Genomic DNA, 18,958 nt, shown 5'->3' on the forward strand with positions numbered 1-18,958 from the left:
TTATTTCCACTATTTCTATGGTATGGTCCACTTGAGATTTGTATAAGCTTCAATTTTGAGCACAACGCCTAAAATGAGATGGAAAAACAGACGGCAAGTGTGGATAAACCACATAAATTTACAGTAGACCTAACTAAGTTTCCAATTTCATGATTCAACGCCCACCGTTAAAAACTTTCTAAGTCAACTTTAATGTTTATTTACCATCCATACGGTTGATATGGTCACACAGACCCAAGGGGAAAAACCAAATATCAGCATATGATCCAAAGCTTTTGTGTTCGCGGGAATTTTTTAATGGTGGGAATTCAATCCCCGCTGTGTGGTCCACCTAAGATTTGTATCTGCCTCATTTTTGGGACCATGCAAACGGATGGATGGCATGAATATACAATTTTAAAAAAAAATAAAAATACATCAACGTCGGCCCCACGGTCAGGGCCCCACCAAATATCCGGACTCACCTAATTCGCGTACGGTGTCGTTGGTTCCAACGGTCAAAGAGCTAATGACAGGGACGTTTCCGTAATTGCACATTTATACACCTTTTCCGTTTTCTTTATTTTTAACTTTTATTTCACATTCTCTCCTCGGAATTCCTCTCGCATTCACCTTTCCATCCTTCAGCATGTCGCAGAAAAGGTACCCAAAACCCCCATAAATCTTCTCTTTTTTACATTTCACCCCATTCTCCTTCTATCAATGCAAACGCCCCTTCGTTTTTTTTCTTCTCTTTTCTTTTCTTTTCTTTTTTTTTTTTGCTTCCTGTAATTAGAAACACAGCCTGTTTGCTTTTCACGCCTTTCGGTTTTCGTCGGCTTCTGCAAATGACTTCTTGTTTGTCGCCGTCTCTTTGGTGAAATTAAGAGCAGATCTGGCAGAAAAATTCAATCTTTCTGTTGGATTTTGTCTCTCTCTCTCTCGCTTGAATTCCACCTAAAACCGGTTTCCGTTGAATCAGGAACCACGGAAAGGTAGTCTTTTTGACTTTCTGTTGTTCTTTTTCTGTTCTTTGTGTTGAATTCTTGTGGAATTGACGGTTTGGTTGGGTTTATCAGATGAACAGGTTAGAATGGGGTTTTGGTTTTGATTGCAACTTGGTTGATCTTGTCTGTCTTGCTGGTTACTGTTTTCATTTATTCATATATATATATTTTGATCTGATTCCGATCATTTCAGCATTTTCGATCAATTTGGCAAAATGGGTCTTCTTGTTTTTTTCTGATTTTTTTTTTTTGTAATTATTAGAAGATGATGGTGGTCTTTTTGTTCCTTTTCCCCCTTTTTTGTCTGGATATTTTAATCTGATTTTGGTCTACTGGGGTCTTTTTCAGTGTTTTCAGTTGATTTGGCGAGATGTGTTGCTTTGCTTCCTTTTGATTTCATTGAATTTTGGGTTTTATTAAAAAAATTAGTTCTGTTTGTTCTTTTTGTTTTTTTTTTTCTTTTGCTGAAAATTTCAGTAAGATTTTGTTCAATTTGGGTCTGCTTCAGTGTTGTCGATCTGAGTTGGCAAAATGGTTTATTTGTTTCCTCAAGTTTTGTTGAATTTTGGATTCATTAGAAAATTATGATAGTTTTTGTTCTGTTTTTTCCCCCTTTTCTGCAGAGTATTTTAATCAGATTTTGTTCCATTGGGGATCTGTTTCAGTGTTTCTGATTCATTCAGCAAAATTTATTTCTTTATTTCCTCTGATTTTGTTGAATGTTGGGTTTATTAGAAGATTATGAGAGTTTTAGTCCTGTTTTCCCCCTTCTTTTGCTGCATATTTTCAACAGAATTCATACAATTTGGGTCTGATTCAGTACTTTCTATCAATTTGGCTAAATGAGTTTTTTTGTTTCTTCTGCTTGTTGAATTTTGGTTTATTAGAAGATTATGATAGTTCTAGTTCTGTTTTCCACTTTTTTGCTAAATATTTTGATCTGATTGTTCAATTCGGATCTGTTTTTGGGCTTTTGATCCGTTTGCCTTAATGGGTACTTTTGTTCTTCTGTATTTTGTTTACGATTCTGTATTCAAAGAAAAGGATTGCTTGGTTCATATTTTGCCAGTGTTTTGTGAATAGTCTGATTATGATGATTTTTGGGTATGCTTTTAGAATTTCTGGTCTTTTAGCTGGATGTTTTTTTTGTTTTTTTTTTTCTGGAAATTTTCCGAAGATTGGGTTATCGAATGAGGAGATAGTTTTAGTCATGTATCTTTTTTCTTCCATTTGCTGAATATTTTATCTGATTTTGCTTAATTGGCGGTTTTTGATCTTTTCTGCAAAATGGGTATCTTTGTGTCTTCAGAAATTTGTTGAAGAAGGTTGGGCTTTATCTGGAGAAGATGATAGTTTTAATTTAGCATTTGGGAATTGATATCTACGACCACCTTACCTTTTTAATTGCAGCAGCATTTCCTTTCCACTTTGGCAATACAATTGCACAAACTTTGTATTTTGTCACCATTAGTGGCAAGTGTTAGTGAGGATGGGTCGTACTGGTCCCCTTTTGATCTTAGTCTTCCTACTTCTGAATAATTTAATCTCATTTTGCTCAGTCGTCGTCTACTTAGATTTTTTATCCTTTCAGTGAAACGAGTTTTCGTTGCCTCTTCATAACATTTTTTTTCTTTTTCGTTGAAGGATAGTTTGTTGTTTCTTCATAATATTGTTGATAATTGAGTTTCTCTGAAGAAGGTAGTTTTTCATTTTTTTTTTCCTTTTTAGTTTTTTTTCCCTTTATGTTTCTAAAATGCATTTCTTTTCAATTGCAGTCTGTTAATTTTATCCATTCTACTTCTTTTTTTTCCCTCTAATTTCTTCCGTGTTTTAAAATTTCTTTGAAGGTTGAGTTTTAGTTTTACAAATTATTTTAATTTAGTTCTGTTCAACTGAAGTCTAAATAGGGTTATCCTCTCTTCAAATGGTTGCTGTTTTCTTCTTCTTCTTCTTCTTCTTCTTCTTCTTTTTTCCTGATGAATTTTGTCAAAAACTGGATTTATTAGAAGAAGAGGATAGTTTTTTTTTGGGCTCTGATATTTTGATGAAGTAGGATATCCACAGAGTACAATTTTGATCAGTGGCTATTTTTGCAATAGTTTTTCCTGTTATTGGTTTTGGGTCTATACGTTTGCACCAAATTTCATGAAATATGATGAATTTTTGCTCCAAATTAGACTGATTAATCCAGATATTTGGTGCAACCCAATGCACCCTTAGCCTTTTTATTCCTTAGTTGTAGTTGGGTTGTTGACTGTCTTCTTTGATGCTCACAGTCTTGAATTTCAGCTCAAATTTTTGAGTTCGTTAGTTTGGGAGAATTGGCATTTGCTGTGACTTTTGCCTGGATTGCTGAAGTAGTTCTTCTGGACATGGCTACAAGAAAGACATCAGTTACAGCACAGAAGGATTCCTGTGGGTTTACATCTGTTTTGGCTTCTGCCCTTTTCGAATGGGTATTGATATTCCTGTTGTTCCTTGAAGCTTTCTTCTCATACCTGGTGACGAGATTTGCTCGTTTCTGTGAATTGCAAACCCCATGCCTGTTATGCTCAAGGCTTGATCATATCCTCGGCGGTGAAAAACGAGGCTTCTATTGGGATCTAATCTGCCAATCCCATAAGTTGGAGATCTCGTCATTGGTTTATTGTTGTAGTCATGGAAAACTCACTGATGGTCACGGGATGTGTGGAGATTGCTTCTCTTCATTTCCCACCAATAAGATAACGAACTATGAAAAAGACAGGTTGTCAGTGGCCAAATTGGGGTCGTTTCTTGAATACTGTGTTGATGACAAACACAACATTCGTCTGAAATTACCCGCAACAGTTGACGGAGAAGAGTTGGTAAGTAACCCGTCACTCAAGGATCTGACCTCCAGATCATCGGATCCAAGGCACTGTTCATGCTGTGATGAGACGTTGAGTAACAGGGATGCTCCTAGATCTTCACAGACCAAATCAACTGGTGTTGGGACTGCTGAACTTGATGTTGCAGGATCATGTTTGATGGGGCGTAGTCATTTACACCATCGAGATGGCTTGAAGAAGAGAAGGGAAAAATCATATGTATCAGCAACGACATCTTACCTTGGGAACCCTGGATTCGATCCATTGTCACATGTTGGATACACCGAGCTCAAGATTACATCTGACACTGAGTCAGAAGTAATGATCTCGGATGACGATGATGGAATTTCTCTGGTTCGTGAAGCCAGCACTATCAATTTAGAATTTGTAGCTCAATGTGTAGAACCAGAGTCTAGCACCATTCTTCCGGAAACATTGCCTGAAACTATATCTTCCAATTTGGGTGTAGAGAAGCTGGTCCATCAAACTCCTAAGTTGGAGCCTTCACTTTCAGTTCCACTCGAGCAATTTCATGCAGGCGAGCCTCATGGCGTTTCATCTGTAACATCTGCTGTTGTTGTTGGGCATGGATTGGAGGAGCTTAACTGGCATCAAGCTGAAGAAAGGGGCAACCAACCCACGACAGCATCTGAACTTGTGGACTTCTCATCTGCAGTATCCGAACTGGGCAACCACCAGACTACAGCATCTGAACTTGTGGACTTCTCGTCTGCAATATCTGAATTCATCTCTCCTCGTGGACTTCCCCAGTCAGCCAATGCCGAGAAAGCTCTAGTTGTAATATCTGAAGAGAAATGTGAGTGCATTCTTCTTTCTGACCTCATGAAATATATTCAGCATATGCTTGCCACGAAAAACTATAAATGCAGGGCTTGCCATCTGATGATTTGAATCATTCATATGGTGGGAGATACACTAAAATATCCCCCATCAGATGATACTAACTGCCTAATTGGGCCCCACCAAATGTGGAACATCGGTTGTATTCCATTTTAATTGGACGGGTAGGATCATCTGATAGGTGCGATATAAAGGCAAGCTCCATCCACAGGGTGGGGTACCATATCTTTGACCAAGCAAAAAACGAAGGCCGTTTCTTTCAATCGAGCATCATATGGTATCTCATTATCCTTTCCATTGTGTGAACTGGTTTCTTGCAGTAAATGCTACAGTAATTGGTGACACGGCACAGGTGTCTGTCATGGGGAGTGGGGAGGTTGTCAAGTACGAAAGGTCTACTTCAACAAAATCAGATTTTAAAACGGACATGGCATCAAATGAGCCTGGTCCATCAATACCCAGTTGTATGGATTTAAACGATGCGTACAAGCTGGCCATTGGTAACAAAGGAAGCCATCCACTATTCATGGGAAAAGATTCTCCCAGAGGGCATGAAGATTTGAAGCTATTGCTTTCACAAATATCAGCTGCCCGTGGGTTCGAGCTTTCATGGAATGATATGATTCCTAGTCCAAGATTGCTGGGACATGGCGAAGATGTAAAGACATCTGAAGCTTCTAGCTCTATCGGAATGCAGTCACTTCAAAAAAGGCCTTCAATGGAGAGAAATGAATCCGGGTTTGATTCCTTGGATGGTAGCCTTGTCAGTGAAGCTGAAGGAGAGAGTGCAATTGATCAGCTGAAACGGCGAATTGAGTTGGACCGGAAATCCATGCGTGCTTTATATAAGGAGTTGGAGGAAGAAAGAAGTGCTGCTGCAATTGCTGCAAATCAAGCAATGGCCATGATTAACAGGTTGCAGGAGGAGAAAGCGGCGATGCAGATGGAGGCGTTGCACTACCAAAGAATGATGGAGGAGCAAGCAGAATATGACCAAGAAGCACTGCAGAAATCAAACGACCTCCTTTCTGAAAAGGAAAAGGAAATTCAGGATCTGGAAGCAGAACTTGAAAATTACAGGAAAGGATTGCTAGATGAATTGATGGGGGAGAAAATATGGGGGCCAAGGAACAGTTTGAACGGAGAGGCAGGAGCTGATTCTCATAGTTCATGTTCCGATGTCAATTGCCATGAGAATAACACCGACCTTCATTCTAACCCTGGAAAAACCGACATGGTGCATGGGCGCTACAATGGGAATAAGGTGGCCGTTTTGAAGGATTCTTTCTTCGATTTTGAAGACGAGAAGTTGTATATTTTGAAATGTTTGAAGAGACTGCAGAAGAAGCTTCATGCAATTTCTGATAACTGGGTCCATGTTGATGTATCTGGAGTTGATGGAAGTAGAGAAGGCTTCCCTGATAAAAAATTTGAGGATATCACGCAACATGGGTTTAATGAAGAACATTTATTTGTGGGTGATGCTGTTGAAAATGGTGGGTGTTGTCGAGAGGAAGGGCTTCAAGGAAATGATACAGAATCACTTGATCCGGATGAGGTGACCCAAGGAAATAATCAGATAGATCATGATGGGCTGCAGTCCAACATGTCCTATGCTAAGACTGATTTGGTTGCTATAGTAAATGAAGTTTCACATTTGAATGAGAGGTTGAGGATCCTTGAAGCAGATCGGAATTTTCTTGTGCATAGTATCAATTCACTTCGTAATGGAAATGAAGGAGTACAATTCATTCAAGAGATAGCTGGTCACCTACAGGAACTAAGGAGGATAGGGATGATGAGAAGAGAGCAAGCTGTTGCTTGACAATTCCCACTGTGTCATCTTGAAGGTAATTGCTATAATTTACAACTTAATAATGTTAGAGAGCTGTTCTTCCTACTTGTCAAGGAATTAAAGGGTCCTTAAGGCATTAGGATGTGCAGTCCCCTGATGTTTGAGTCCATAAAGTGGGGCCAATGGCCCAGTGTTCCGGATTGATGATCTGATAAGTCCGCCATGGATGGAGGATGACCCTGAAAGTCTTTCAAATTGGAGGATCCTAGCAATGCAATCGCTGTCCTCTTCTCACGCCTGTTTCTATATTTTCTCTTAACCGCCTGTCTGTAAGCCTCAGATTGAAGGTTTTCTTTCAGAAGGTTTACAGGACATTATCCATAGGGAGGCACATCAGAACAAACAATATGGATCACATAAGAATAGGCCCACCTGTATGGTCGTCGGATGGATTAGGACACCACACATGTCGTGATGCATCAAGACCCTTTAATTCCTCTTAGCTGTTTGATCTGCAAATTATCATACCTTTTTTTCATGGTTCCTCAAAAAGGTCTTTGTGGACCAGTAGTCTTTATATTCCCCCTGTGGGTGAAAAGTGGAGCCACATCTCCCATGGAAGGCATGGGCCCCATTGGTACAACCAATGTGAATCTAGAGAGGTCTTACGGTTTTTATTGTTAACAGGAGTATGTTCTTTGTAAATCATGAAGTTTTCTGTAACGTGGAAATGCTTATACTTTGTCGTGATGGTTCTACTTTCCAAAACATTGCTTTTGCTAAGCGGGTCATTGACTTTTGGAGAGACATATGGCCTCCCTTGCATATTAGATGCATAAGGAACATTTCGAGGAGTAATATGTTAACCTTAGCCATGCAAGAAGAATGAAAGAAACATTTGGACTCCCTAATTAAGACAATTTCAGCATATAAATTGGCATTGATGGTTCTCTGACCGCAGCATCCTAGTCCATGTAGGACATTTCATATTCTGGTTCATTTAGATCAATTTCACACCCTTTATTTTGTAGGGGCTTTTGAAGCACCACGTGGTATCTAGTTATCATAATTTTCACATCCCACTCCACATTTTGATTGAACTGTTTAGGCATTATTGGATGCTGTTTGTTGGGCATTTGACTGGCCATTCCCCTTGGAGTAAACATAATGTGAAATGAAGTTGATGAAGTTTTCAAGGATTGTTATGACCACATGAGTGTTTAAGATAACCATCCATATGCAACAACATGTGCCAGCTTGGCATTCCTGAGAACAAGATCTAAGAACTCCATCTGGTGGATGGATCACTCTACGTAGATGTGCTATGCTTAAAAACATGCTGATCTACTCATCAGATGGCTTCAACATTCAAAGCAGTGGAGGGCTAAAGTTCTTTTAAGCCATTCCTCTGCTTGCAATACTGTGGCCCACTTAATGACCTGATTCCCTTGGTTACCGGGTTGGTTGGTGAACTTGGTATGCGGTTGGGGTACAAAACATGCAGTATGCTCCTTGCAGAATAACCCCAGTTTGCTATGCATATAAAAATAATACATACATACTTACACACACACACACACACACACACGTTTGTATGTATGCATGCATTATGGATGTATTGTAGGAATCCTATTTGGGTTGGCAAAACAGGATACTTAAAAGCTGACTGCAGATTTTCAGGTGAAAGTGATGCTGATATAAATAGAGAATCTAACATACTTTTCAAAAAATAAAAATAAATAGAGAATCTACATGGTGGGTCCTACATAATACCATATGTATATTAAATGTAAGGAATCAACATGGTGGTCCCACCTCCTCCCTCTCTCTCTCTCTCTCTCTCTCTCTCTCTCTCTCTCTCTCTCTCATGCAGGTTCTGAGATGTTTAATGACAAGCTTTGAGGAAAAGGGAGTTGCTATGTCAGGTTTTGATCACTAATTATTCGTAAAAATGGCCAACGAGTTGGAGGTGAAGTGTAAAAAATGTGGGGAGCCTAGATTTACTGTATCAAGGATCGAAAAGCTTTTATAGTGGTTCTAGACAACTACGTGAAGTCATGAACCATTCCATTATGGGTTCTTGAAGGTTCTGAATGATTCGATGCAATTAATGCAGCATTTCGTCTCTTTTTCTGGTTCCTCCAAATTCCGTTCAGCATGAACAAAATAGATAAGTATTAGCGTATCATTCCCTTTTAGTCTTTGATAATCAGGAATGTGTTAAAATCATTACATGTGGTGCAATAGAACTCCACAACCACGTAGCGGACTCTACTACCTAACATGTTACTCTAAAGTCAGAAACTCACATTCAGGTAGGTCATTTGTTTGAAATTGAATTTTCAATTTGCTACACCAAATGTGATGCTTTCTAAAGAAAATCCCACCAGTGCACCTCATCAGGGTTCAATAGAACTCCACAACCATGTAGTGGACTCTACTTCCTAACACATTGCTCTAAACTCAGAAACTCATGTTGGGGTAGGTCATTCCTTTGAAATTGGATTTTCAATTTGCAACTCGTAATGTGATGCTTTCCAGAGATAAAATCCCACTAGTGTAGCCCTCATTGGTTTTCTAGTACCCTGGGCCATCCTCTGCCAGGCTTGAACTCTATACCATGCCATCACAACCGTCTTCATTTTGTTCAACTCAACACTCTAATCAGGGTTGGGATTTGATTTACATGCTGAATCATGACCCAAAATAATGAAACTTTTAGTGATAATTCACCAAGTACAAGTTGATTGACCAAGGAATCGAAGATATTGAGAAGACAATACAGGAGAGCCAAGACTAAAGGCATGGATTGCAGAGAAAAGGATGGAATTTGATATCCTAGATTTTATAAATTTTCTTGTGGACCATCTTCTGGGGCCCTAATGACATTGGAACTCTGAATAGCTTATTGAGTTACCTATGCAACAACCCCAAGATCATAGCATTCCAACTTATATTTGCAACAACCCTGAGATCACACCATTCCAACTTGTCTTGAGTGGCCAATTTACTAAATCCAAATGGTTCTGATGGGATTTAGGGTATTTGTGTGATTATATGCAATTTATTGACACAGATGGGTATGATTAGAATTAATGGTGGATTAGGACTACAAGACACACACGTATGCACACACTCGCACAACAAACATGCACCCATGCACGCATATTGGAAGAGTATGGATGCAAGTAGAAGAGTCTTTCACAGATAGTTGAAGAAGGTTGTTGTTTTTCATATTAGAGTATTCGGTCCTCCCATGTTTTTTTTTTCAAAAGTAGGTGTGGCTTCTACACATGCAGCCTTATTGCTTTCTCTGCACTAGAGCATCAGTTTAAGGTCTTTCATTCTCATATTTGCCTTGATTTTGTTTTACCTACATCAGTTAGTAATTGCTAGAAAACAAGCCATGGATTGTGTGAGCAATGAATCTTCTATCAGTTGCTGTATTTTGTTATCCACTAGTTGTAATTGGACAACTAGAAAGCCAAGGGATTGGTTAATAGAGGAACACTGGCGGTTGCTAGCGCTAAGAGTACACATCGATTTAAGGTACAGGTTTCCATGTGCCGAAGTGGGAAATACTAACTGCCTTAGATTGTTGAAAAAAAAAAAACCTGCATTAGGGTTTCCACCTCTTTAGCTTTGAAGGGTCTCTTGGCTTATGTAATTCCTTTGATTTTGTGATTGTTCTGTTTTATGGGGGCATTTGGATGCATAAGTGGAAGTGGATTGGGTTACAAATGTTCAAATTAATCAAGAGGAAATGACAAATGTCCAGTGATGTTTCCTAGAATTCAAAATGAGGAAGCAGTCCCTGAATCTCAGTTAATTTACTTTCAAGTCCAACTTGAAAGTAATGTGGTAAATTTTATTTTATTTTTCTAAAATGGAAGTAATGTAATTGCAATTTGATGTGGTCCCTCAAAACATAAAACCTTGTCGATATGTGGGATTAAGGTGAGATAACACTGTTAAGTCTGGATTATTTTCTTCCATGCTCTTTGCATTTCATTGATATAAAGATGGGATGTTTGGCACAAGTGAGAGCGGATTGTGGAATGGTGGCATTTGTTCAACTGAATGATGACTTGTTTAGGATAATCTCCCATGCCCCCATTGTCCATCATGATTGCATGTAGGTAGTGTACATGAAGTTAAGCCCTTGTGATGTGTGTCTGTTTCATGAGATGCATAGACTGTTGTAGCATGGCTTCATCAAGGAGAAAATGAGATGGAAGTTCTGACAGATATGAAAGAAAGTGCAAGTTATTCCTTACATGTCATCCAAATGATTTCAATCATCTTGAAGTTGCTCGAGGGCCAAAACAACCTAACCTTCTTTGTGATTGGATGCTTATCATCATCATCTTCATCATTGTCATTTAAGTGCTATCCAATCTAATTGGGGTCAGCTACATGAATCGTCTATCTCATTTCTCTCGCCAAGAACCATATCTGTACCATTTAGGTCTCCTATAAATATCTTCTCTCCATTTTGAAATTCCTTGTATTAGTCCATCCATGTCCTCTGATAAATCTCTCTTAATTCTCTCCTCTAATCCTGCCTACGGCACAACTGCATTAATGAAATCGATTCTCCTCATGATTGCATGTGTATGTTATGAGTTGCGACCAAGTTATTTTCTTCATAGTTAGCAAGATATTCCATGAAGAGGTTTAATAATCCCTTCTGTCTACATATCGTTGTATTTTAAATTATTTTAAAATAATTTAGTGTTTCAAAATATCCGTTGAGACGGGCCCCTACGGATGTGTCTTTTCACTTAAGTCTAAAAGGTTGCATCCTTTCAATTTTTGTTTTGAAAAGTTGTGTCTTTTGAAACCTAAGGGTCGCACCAATTAGGTTAAACCCAATAGTCACAAACTTTTTGAAGGGGTGTCTCTACACCCTTAAGGGTGTCTTCACAAAGTCTATAAATAAACTTCTGCTTTTAAGTTTTGGAATGGATTTACAAAGTCAGGTTTTGTTTTAAAAATTGTGTTTAAGTATTTCTGGTTCGGGTTAAGACTACAAATGGTTCGAGCCCGTGTACAATGAGTGCACCGCTGGGACCGGGTCATAGTCGTTGTATCCTGGAGGTCAATTGCTCTGGAAACCTGTTGCACTTGGGACGTTGTCCAAGGGGAGCAAATTCGATTTCAAGCCGAGTGACTCACGTCACGCCTCGACTTATACAAATTGATAAGTTTTCTAACTTTCTTATTTTAATTTTATATAATTTAAATAGTTTTCCAAAATCCAATATCCAACACATATCAGCCCCTTGCACATCATGACATGTCAAATGGACATGGGTGCATGATCCAAGCCATCCATCAGGCGGATGTACTGTTTGGATTCCATGTTGCAAAAATCGAGCCAGTCCATGGATCACTTCAGAACAGTTCATGAACAATTTACAGGGAAATTTGCCAAGTTTTTCTAAGATTATAATCATCATCATCTAAATCGTATCCCAACTAGTTGGGGTTAGCTACATGAATCCTGTTCCACCATTCCACTCTTTGAACAACCATATCCTCAGTTAAACCACAGGTCCAAGTTTTCTTAATGTGCTCGTTTATTTCACAGCGAGGGGACCGGCTTGATTTTGTGGGCAAACGGCATCTACAAGGTGAACATCCACCTGATGGACGGCGTTGCTCTCATACCCATGTGCCACATTACCACATGTGGGGGCAGGTAAATTTGCTGACATAAACACGGGTTTGGCAGTCGCAGAACCCCTTCTGTTTCTTAGGGGATTAAGGCAGCAAGGATATCCAAATCCAAGAACCGGTTAATGCTTGCACTTTGCCCTGAATTTTTTGTTCTGTAACTGGAAATCCATTTTGTTTCTCTTTCAATATAGAAAAGGGTAGTTGATTCTGAATTTTAGAGTGCATATATTCAAAAATCCATTTTGAAATGTGTGTTAATATTCCCAAGACATCCTCACCAATCTCTGATTAGTGTATTTGAGTGGTCCCTACTTGTTAAAATCTACATTGGACTAACCTATGATTGGATTTACTATTTCAGGCAACAGTCACCAAAATGGAAATAAATCAACATTCCCGATGATGAACTGTCAAGTCAATTATCGTGATGTGGGTGAAACCGGAATCGTCCTGTCCCGTCTCGTCCCAAGAAATCACAAGCAAATTTCAAGGTCTGTCGGAGAGGCTCTTCTGTACATTGTCATCAGCTTATTGGGGTTTGTTTTTTTTCGGTTTGGCATCGTTTGGCATTCTGCATTTGCTTTTGCTTCTAAATATTGCTTGCAGAGTTTTGGGTGAAGGTTGGTTTTTTAAGATTGTTTTGAGCCATGAGTGAGAAATTGTGAGAGGGGTGGTTTTTGTATGTAACCATAGCATCTATTTATTATTGTAAGCATTGGCTTTAAGCAAGCCCATCTGATGTTTCCTTTGTAAATTTGCATTAAATAGACTTGATAATAGTGATTAAATAGACTTGAACTGATTGGAAACTAATGGGCCTTTTGATCATGACAATCCTGACGTTAATCGTGAAAAAATTGCTATGGTGGATGGGTGATGGCATTGATTTGATCGCATAGTCCTGACCGTCCAATAGTTGTGAGTTTGCACTGATGTTTTTGCTGTGCCGATGCCTTAATCACGTGGACGGTTGAATCATCGATTTGGATAGTCCATTAGGTCTGCCCCGCTTTTTATAGGCCACAATGACAAAATGGCATGGACCTGATCATGATGCCCGATTTATAAACATATAGGGGCCAGGACTAATTTCTCCAAATTTTCTATTAAGGCCCGACCTGATGACACAGGGAGGGACGTGATGAGGTCTATTATCATCTTTCTCAGGTAATAATTACTCTGAATACATGGAGCTCTTTGGACTCTTCACAGAGCTTCCTCGAATTCACGAGGGAAAGAAAATAGAAATAATTTCTAATAAATTAAAAGCAAATTGATTGATTAAAAAAAAAAAAAAACACGAAGTTACAATCCTTTAAATAATGAGCTCAAACTTAGGACAGAGTTTTAGACTCAAACACCCTAAAAACCTGACTTAATGGTTTTTGGCCAAAAATAGTAAGTGTCCCCAATTTTGCATAACTGTGTTATTCTCCTAACTTTTCTGGACTCCTATAACTCAAATGATCAGAAGGTATACTCTCGGCTCCCATAACTCAAATGATCAAAAGGTATACTCCAACTAAAACTTATTATTTATAGTAAAAACGAAAACAAAAGGAACTTTGACCGTCAATCTTTTGAAATCTCGCAAATCCGACATGGGCAACCCGGCATAGTACTGGGGTTGGTTGGCTGAAGTAGTTTCTCCTACCCCAAAATCATATATGACATATCCAAAAACTCATCCCGATTTGTGAGATACGCCTGTTTTAAGGTTCTGACGGTCCAGATCATTTCTGCCTCTAATCAGGCCTTCTCTGGTCCGTCTTTGCCACGAAAGTATCTGTAACCCTCTCTACATCACCTGAGCCTGAGAATGTGAGATTAAAGTTCCAAGTAGTAGTAAATGGGCCAGGCCTTATTTTTTGGGTTGGCTTGATAATTTGGTCCCCCGATTTCGATCATATAACCATCACATGCCGTTGAGGGCTTAGAAGGTCAGGCTGATTTTTGGACAGTTAGCATCCGCGATCAATATACGATTTTCATCGTGGCCGGTAAAAAGTGGGGCTATCCTATAGAAGGGCTATGTCGACCGTTCGTCTAAAACCACACAGCCACAGCAAGGGCATCAGCATATACCTTGGGTGCATGTGATCTTTTTCCTACTGGTATTTGCTTGGCTTGTGGTGGCAAGTAGGTTGTCATGTTTGGATGATGGGATTATAATTTCATGAAATTATAAAATTATATTGAATTAAAGAAAAATAAAGATAATCGATAGTTAAGATCTTCTGAAATTAAAGAAAGAATGAAAGTCATCTGATTAATGAAGGGAAAAACAAATGCATCGTGTTCATTGTATTATCAGCTACGAGGATCTATGGGTGTAGTTAATATCAAGGATGGCAGGCTCCTAAGTAGGCCTGGCCTAAGTTTAAGCCTGGCTAATTGCCATCCAATCCGTTGAGCTGATAAACACAACGTCCATGCATGCGTGTGATTTTGGGATTTCCGTTCCTGGTTTAAGGCATGTTTGGACAAGTGGATTCCGGAGCAAAAGAAAAGGAAGAAACAATAATTATGGGATGATGATTTCCTCGGGCCTGTTTGATTTCCCAAATTCGCAGTACATATACATTGTAAATAAGTAACTCTGACCCTCTTTAAACATACACCAGTATTTATTTCAAAAGCTACTTCAGAATAATTGGCTTAAATTAGTGGGCCCCACTGTTATATATATAATATATTTGTTCCATCCATTCGTTTTACCATAACATTTTGAGGCATAAGCTAAAAAATAAGGCAGATCCAACACTCAAGTGGCCTGCACTAAAGGAAACAGTGGCCCCAATAATTTTTTAACGGCAGGTATTCGATCCCTTTTTTTTTTTTTTCCTATGGTGTGGAGCTTCGGACCTGCCCTTTTTTTTTCTCTCTTTTTTGCTCATAACGGATGGACGGTGTGGATAAGCCACATATATTTTAAGAATCATATCCGGATTAATCGACCGTGCGCTTCAATTTTGGCGTCGGCACATCCCGAACATAACAGATCAACAAGTTTTGATTGCAACCCTACTTTAGTACCACAACAACCAGACACTTGTACTCTAATGACCATGTAGGAATTGCGATTCTAACGCTGCGCGGCATGCCCTGTTATGATACCCAGTGTAAGAGATATCTACGTGTGCGCAAATTGAGGTGGGCCGCGCTACGTATGTATGGCGTGGGGCCCACCTAGAGAATCTCGAAAGGAATCTATAAGAAATACAAATCTTAAAACTTTAAACTACGCTTACACCCTCACCCATGCCCTCACAACCACCCCTGCCTAATGACTAAGAAGCCCCTACCAAAGTACCCTACACCCCCTACCCATGCCCAAAATACCCCTACTCACATCCCTCTTTCTCCCCATTAGTTAACACAACTCATCCCCCTCTCCCAAAGGCATGAGAGCCCATGCCCTTGCCCATGCTAGCCCATCCTAAGCCACTTTCCTTTTTCTTTCCCTTTGCCCATCCTACATTTCCTTCTTTTCCCTCTTCCCTCTCTATCCTAAGTCCCAAACCTTCCCACATTTCCATAATTCTCTAGCAAGTGAAAGAAGAAGAAAAGAGAGAGGAGAGATTAGAGACAAGAAAGAAAGGATTAAAGAAGATTGGAGGGAGGGGTAGGGAAAGAAAGATTATAGAGAAATTTGAGTAAGAGGAAGAGATTAGAGAGATGGTTTGAGAGAAAAGAGAGATTGAGAGGGAGTTAAATAGAGGAAGCTTAGGGAGAAGTAGGGGAGTTTGGTGGACCATCCGATCGTCAATTTGGCCCAATTCGACCGTCCATCGTCACCGTGAGTATAAGGGGGGATGAAATCCTCTTTCTCTTTTTGTTATTTTATTTTTGGTAGGCCACGAGCCATAAGGGTGGGACCCACCTTGATGTATGTATAGATGGGTATGGAGGGCCCCATAGTGGCGAGGCCCACCTGTTCTCCCAGAGCTTCTTTTCTTCCTCCCATTCTCTCTCTCACTCTCTCTCTCTCTCTCTCTCTCTCTTCCATTTGTTTTCCTAAATTTGTGGGTTTTGTGGGGCCCATTGCTAAACAACATGGGTACACGCTGTCACAGCGTAGGCTACTTTGTGTGTCCCACCATGATATTTATTTCCATCTAACTTGTTTATTAGGTTCACATAGATCTGAATGGTGGATAGATATAAAGATTAGATTGATCCAAAGCTCATTGGGCCTGCCTTTAGTTGGCCAACTTGATGGACGGATCAGATCTCCCATGTGGACCCCACATATGAGAGAAAATAAAACAAAAAAATTAAAAAAAAATTATAATGTCCAAATGTGACGTTTCCTTTCCCACACTTTCTCCAACTTAGATTAATTTATAGCGATATTTCCGCTGAAAGCGGATTGAGTGCAAATCCGGCCTCGTAGAAAATGGTGCGACCCTTACTGTTGGGCTCACTTTGATGCATTATTCTATATCCACATTGTCTATCGGTTTTGTCAGATTAGTTTAAGGCACAAGACAAAAATGAAGTGCATCTAATTCTCAGGTGGACCATACATTAGAAACAATGGTGATTGACTATTAATGTGCCATAAAATTTTTGGATCAAGCTAATATTTGTTTTAAGTCTTAATGTAAGTTTAAGTGACCATGTCAATATCTTATATTGTAAATAAACATTACTAAAACAATACAATGGGCTTGAGAAGTTTTAAATGGTACAGTGTTCAATCATCAATGTTTCCTTTAATATAATTTACGTGAGATTTAGATATTCTTCATTTTAGGTTCATGACCTAAAATGACTTTAAAAATAAAAAATAAAAACAAAACTAATGAATGATGACATGAATGTAGAATACATACATCACCTCGTGGTAATGGCCTCACCTGGTCTATTTCCCCTCCCGTACCAAGTTTGTGAGAGTCAATGCCAAAAAAATCTATGAGAGCCTCTCATAATGTATGTAATCTGTAATATATATATACACACACACACACACACACACACACACACATACATATATATATATATATATATATATATATATATATATATATATATATGTATGTATGTATGTATATATATATATGTATGTATGTATGTATGTATGTTTTGGGAAGATCTGAGCCCCTATAATTCCGAGGGCCAACATCGTACTAATCCGATCGGACACACGAATATTCGGCTTGATGCACAATGGAAGGATTATCTGTTAAGTCATAGTGACACTCCTACTCCGAGGTTAGTGATCAGCTTGGATCGATCTGAGTCCAGAACAGGAGGTGTAGCACTCCGACCAGATACTCCGGACTGTTCTTCTATTGTCCGACCAGAGACGAATAACAATGACCACTCGTCAGTTACAGGAAAACTCAACTCGACAGGACAGGTCCGCCGCTTGACTTGGAGCTCGGAAGGAAGGCATCCAGAATGCTTAACAGATAAATGAAGTTAAGTCACACTCCGTTCAGACCAAAGCTCGGCTCGGACTCATGACACAGTACGCGTCTAACAAATCAACGAAAGGGTCTCAGAAAAAGAACATCACATCAGGCGGAAATGAGTTTCTAGACGCCGGCCCTAGGTTGGGCAAGGTGAGCTTCCACCGATGAACGACGGCCTAGCCGGGGCCCTGTCCTTGTCCTCATCTTCATTTGGAGAAGGACATCTGAGCCGAGGACTCATTCTGGTCCTCATCTTCAGTTGAAGAAGGACATCCGAGCTGAGGGCTCGTCCTCATCCTCATCTTCCTTTAAAGAGAGATATCTCGATCCAAGGCCAAGACAGAATGAACGCCTCAAATGCTAAACTAGGCAACTACCTTAAGCAGACGTGACCGATAACCTCGCCCACGGATACACTACACGATCCCTGAATTGTGTGCAATATCTTCACGATCCGAAAATCCTATTGATTGAGCAAATCGTGCCGAGATTAAAGGACCCAGACCGTCCGATGGTCAGGTATAAATATAGTAAGACTCCATTGTTACAGGTATGCAACATCTTACACTCTCATTTAGCTCTTCAACTCAGACCTAGATTCCCTTGACCTAATTTACGTATCGGAGGGTTCCTTTGCTTGTTAGTGTGCAGGCTCGAGACGTTGAAGCGGGTTGGACCTCGAGAGTTGAATGGAGAGCCGTCCAGATTTTTTCCTCAACAATATATATATATTTTATCCATGTTGTACATCTAGTTCATCGGCTCATTTAATGGCATGAGGTCAAACATAAGGTAGATCTAAAGCCTAGGTGGACAAAGCTACAGAAAATAGTGATGATTGAATGCATGAGCTCAAACATAAGGTAAATCTAAAGCTTAGGTGGACAAAATCATAGAAAATAGTGATGATTGAATGCTCATTGTTCAAAACTATTTGAGTCCACAAAAGTCTTGGATTAGGCCGATATTTGGCTTGTGTGACCTAATTAACAAGTTTGATGGCAACTAAATAATACAGTGGGCCTTATAAATTTTTGAGTGGTGACATTCAAACACTATTACTCTCCGTGGTATGACCCACCAAAGATTTTGATTTACCTCACTTTTTGGCTCATGCGCAAAAACATCCTGCAGTGGAGATAAAACGCACATCATGGTGAGGCCCACATGTCATTTCAAGCATCTACCAATCTACTCCATCCAGCATGATCATTCCTCAATGTTATGCACTAGGACAAAAACTCAGCCACATCCACAACCCAAAGGGCCACACCACAAGAAACTATGTGAGCCACATGTGCATTCAAGTTAGACCATTGGACACGTTTTCTAACCATCTATCTTTATCAGATGGTGTGATCTAAA

The 18,958-nt window shown here is 39.5% G+C and overlaps 1 protein-coding gene across 5 annotated transcripts; it reads left to right on the plus strand.

The window, feature by feature from the left end:
- The first annotated feature begins 537 nt into the window (after positions 1-537).
- LOC131249020 (myosin-binding protein 1-like) lies at positions 538-12,679 on the plus strand. 5 transcript variants are annotated; one of them, XM_058249590.1, is made up of 4 exons: positions 538-642; positions 3,276-4,652; positions 5,017-6,546; positions 12,535-12,679. In XM_058249590.1, exons 2-3 carry the CDS (start codon positions 3,359-3,361, stop codon positions 6,519-6,521), a joined length of 2,799 nt encoding a protein of 932 aa, XP_058105573.1. In that variant the 5' UTR covers positions 538-642; positions 3,276-3,358; the 3' UTR covers positions 6,522-6,546; positions 12,535-12,679. The 5 variants fall into 5 exon arrangements, with proteins under 5 accessions (XP_058105573.1, XP_058105571.1, XP_058105569.1 ...); XM_058249588.1 differs by having other exon boundaries at positions 546-642; positions 3,263-4,652; XM_058249586.1 differs by lacking the exon at positions 538-642 and adding an exon at positions 758-974 and having other exon boundaries at positions 3,263-4,652.
- The last annotated feature ends 6,279 nt before the right edge of the window (positions 12,680-18,958 follow it).

The sequence above is a fragment of the Magnolia sinica genome, chromosome 6 (genome assembly GCF_029962835.1).
Source record: "Magnolia sinica isolate HGM2019 chromosome 6, MsV1, whole genome shotgun sequence".
NCBI classification, from domain to species: Eukaryota; Viridiplantae; Streptophyta; class Magnoliopsida; order Magnoliales; family Magnoliaceae; genus Magnolia; species Magnolia sinica.

Coding starts and splice junctions, on each gene's coding strand:
- LOC131249020 (XM_058249590.1), top strand. CDS start 3,359: ATGGCTACAAGAAAGACATCAGTTACAGCACAGAAGGATTCCTGTGGG. Junction 4,653..5,016: donor TGTAATATCTGAAGAGAAAT/GTGAGTGCATTC, acceptor GGTTTCTTGCAG/TAAATGCTACAGTAATTGGT.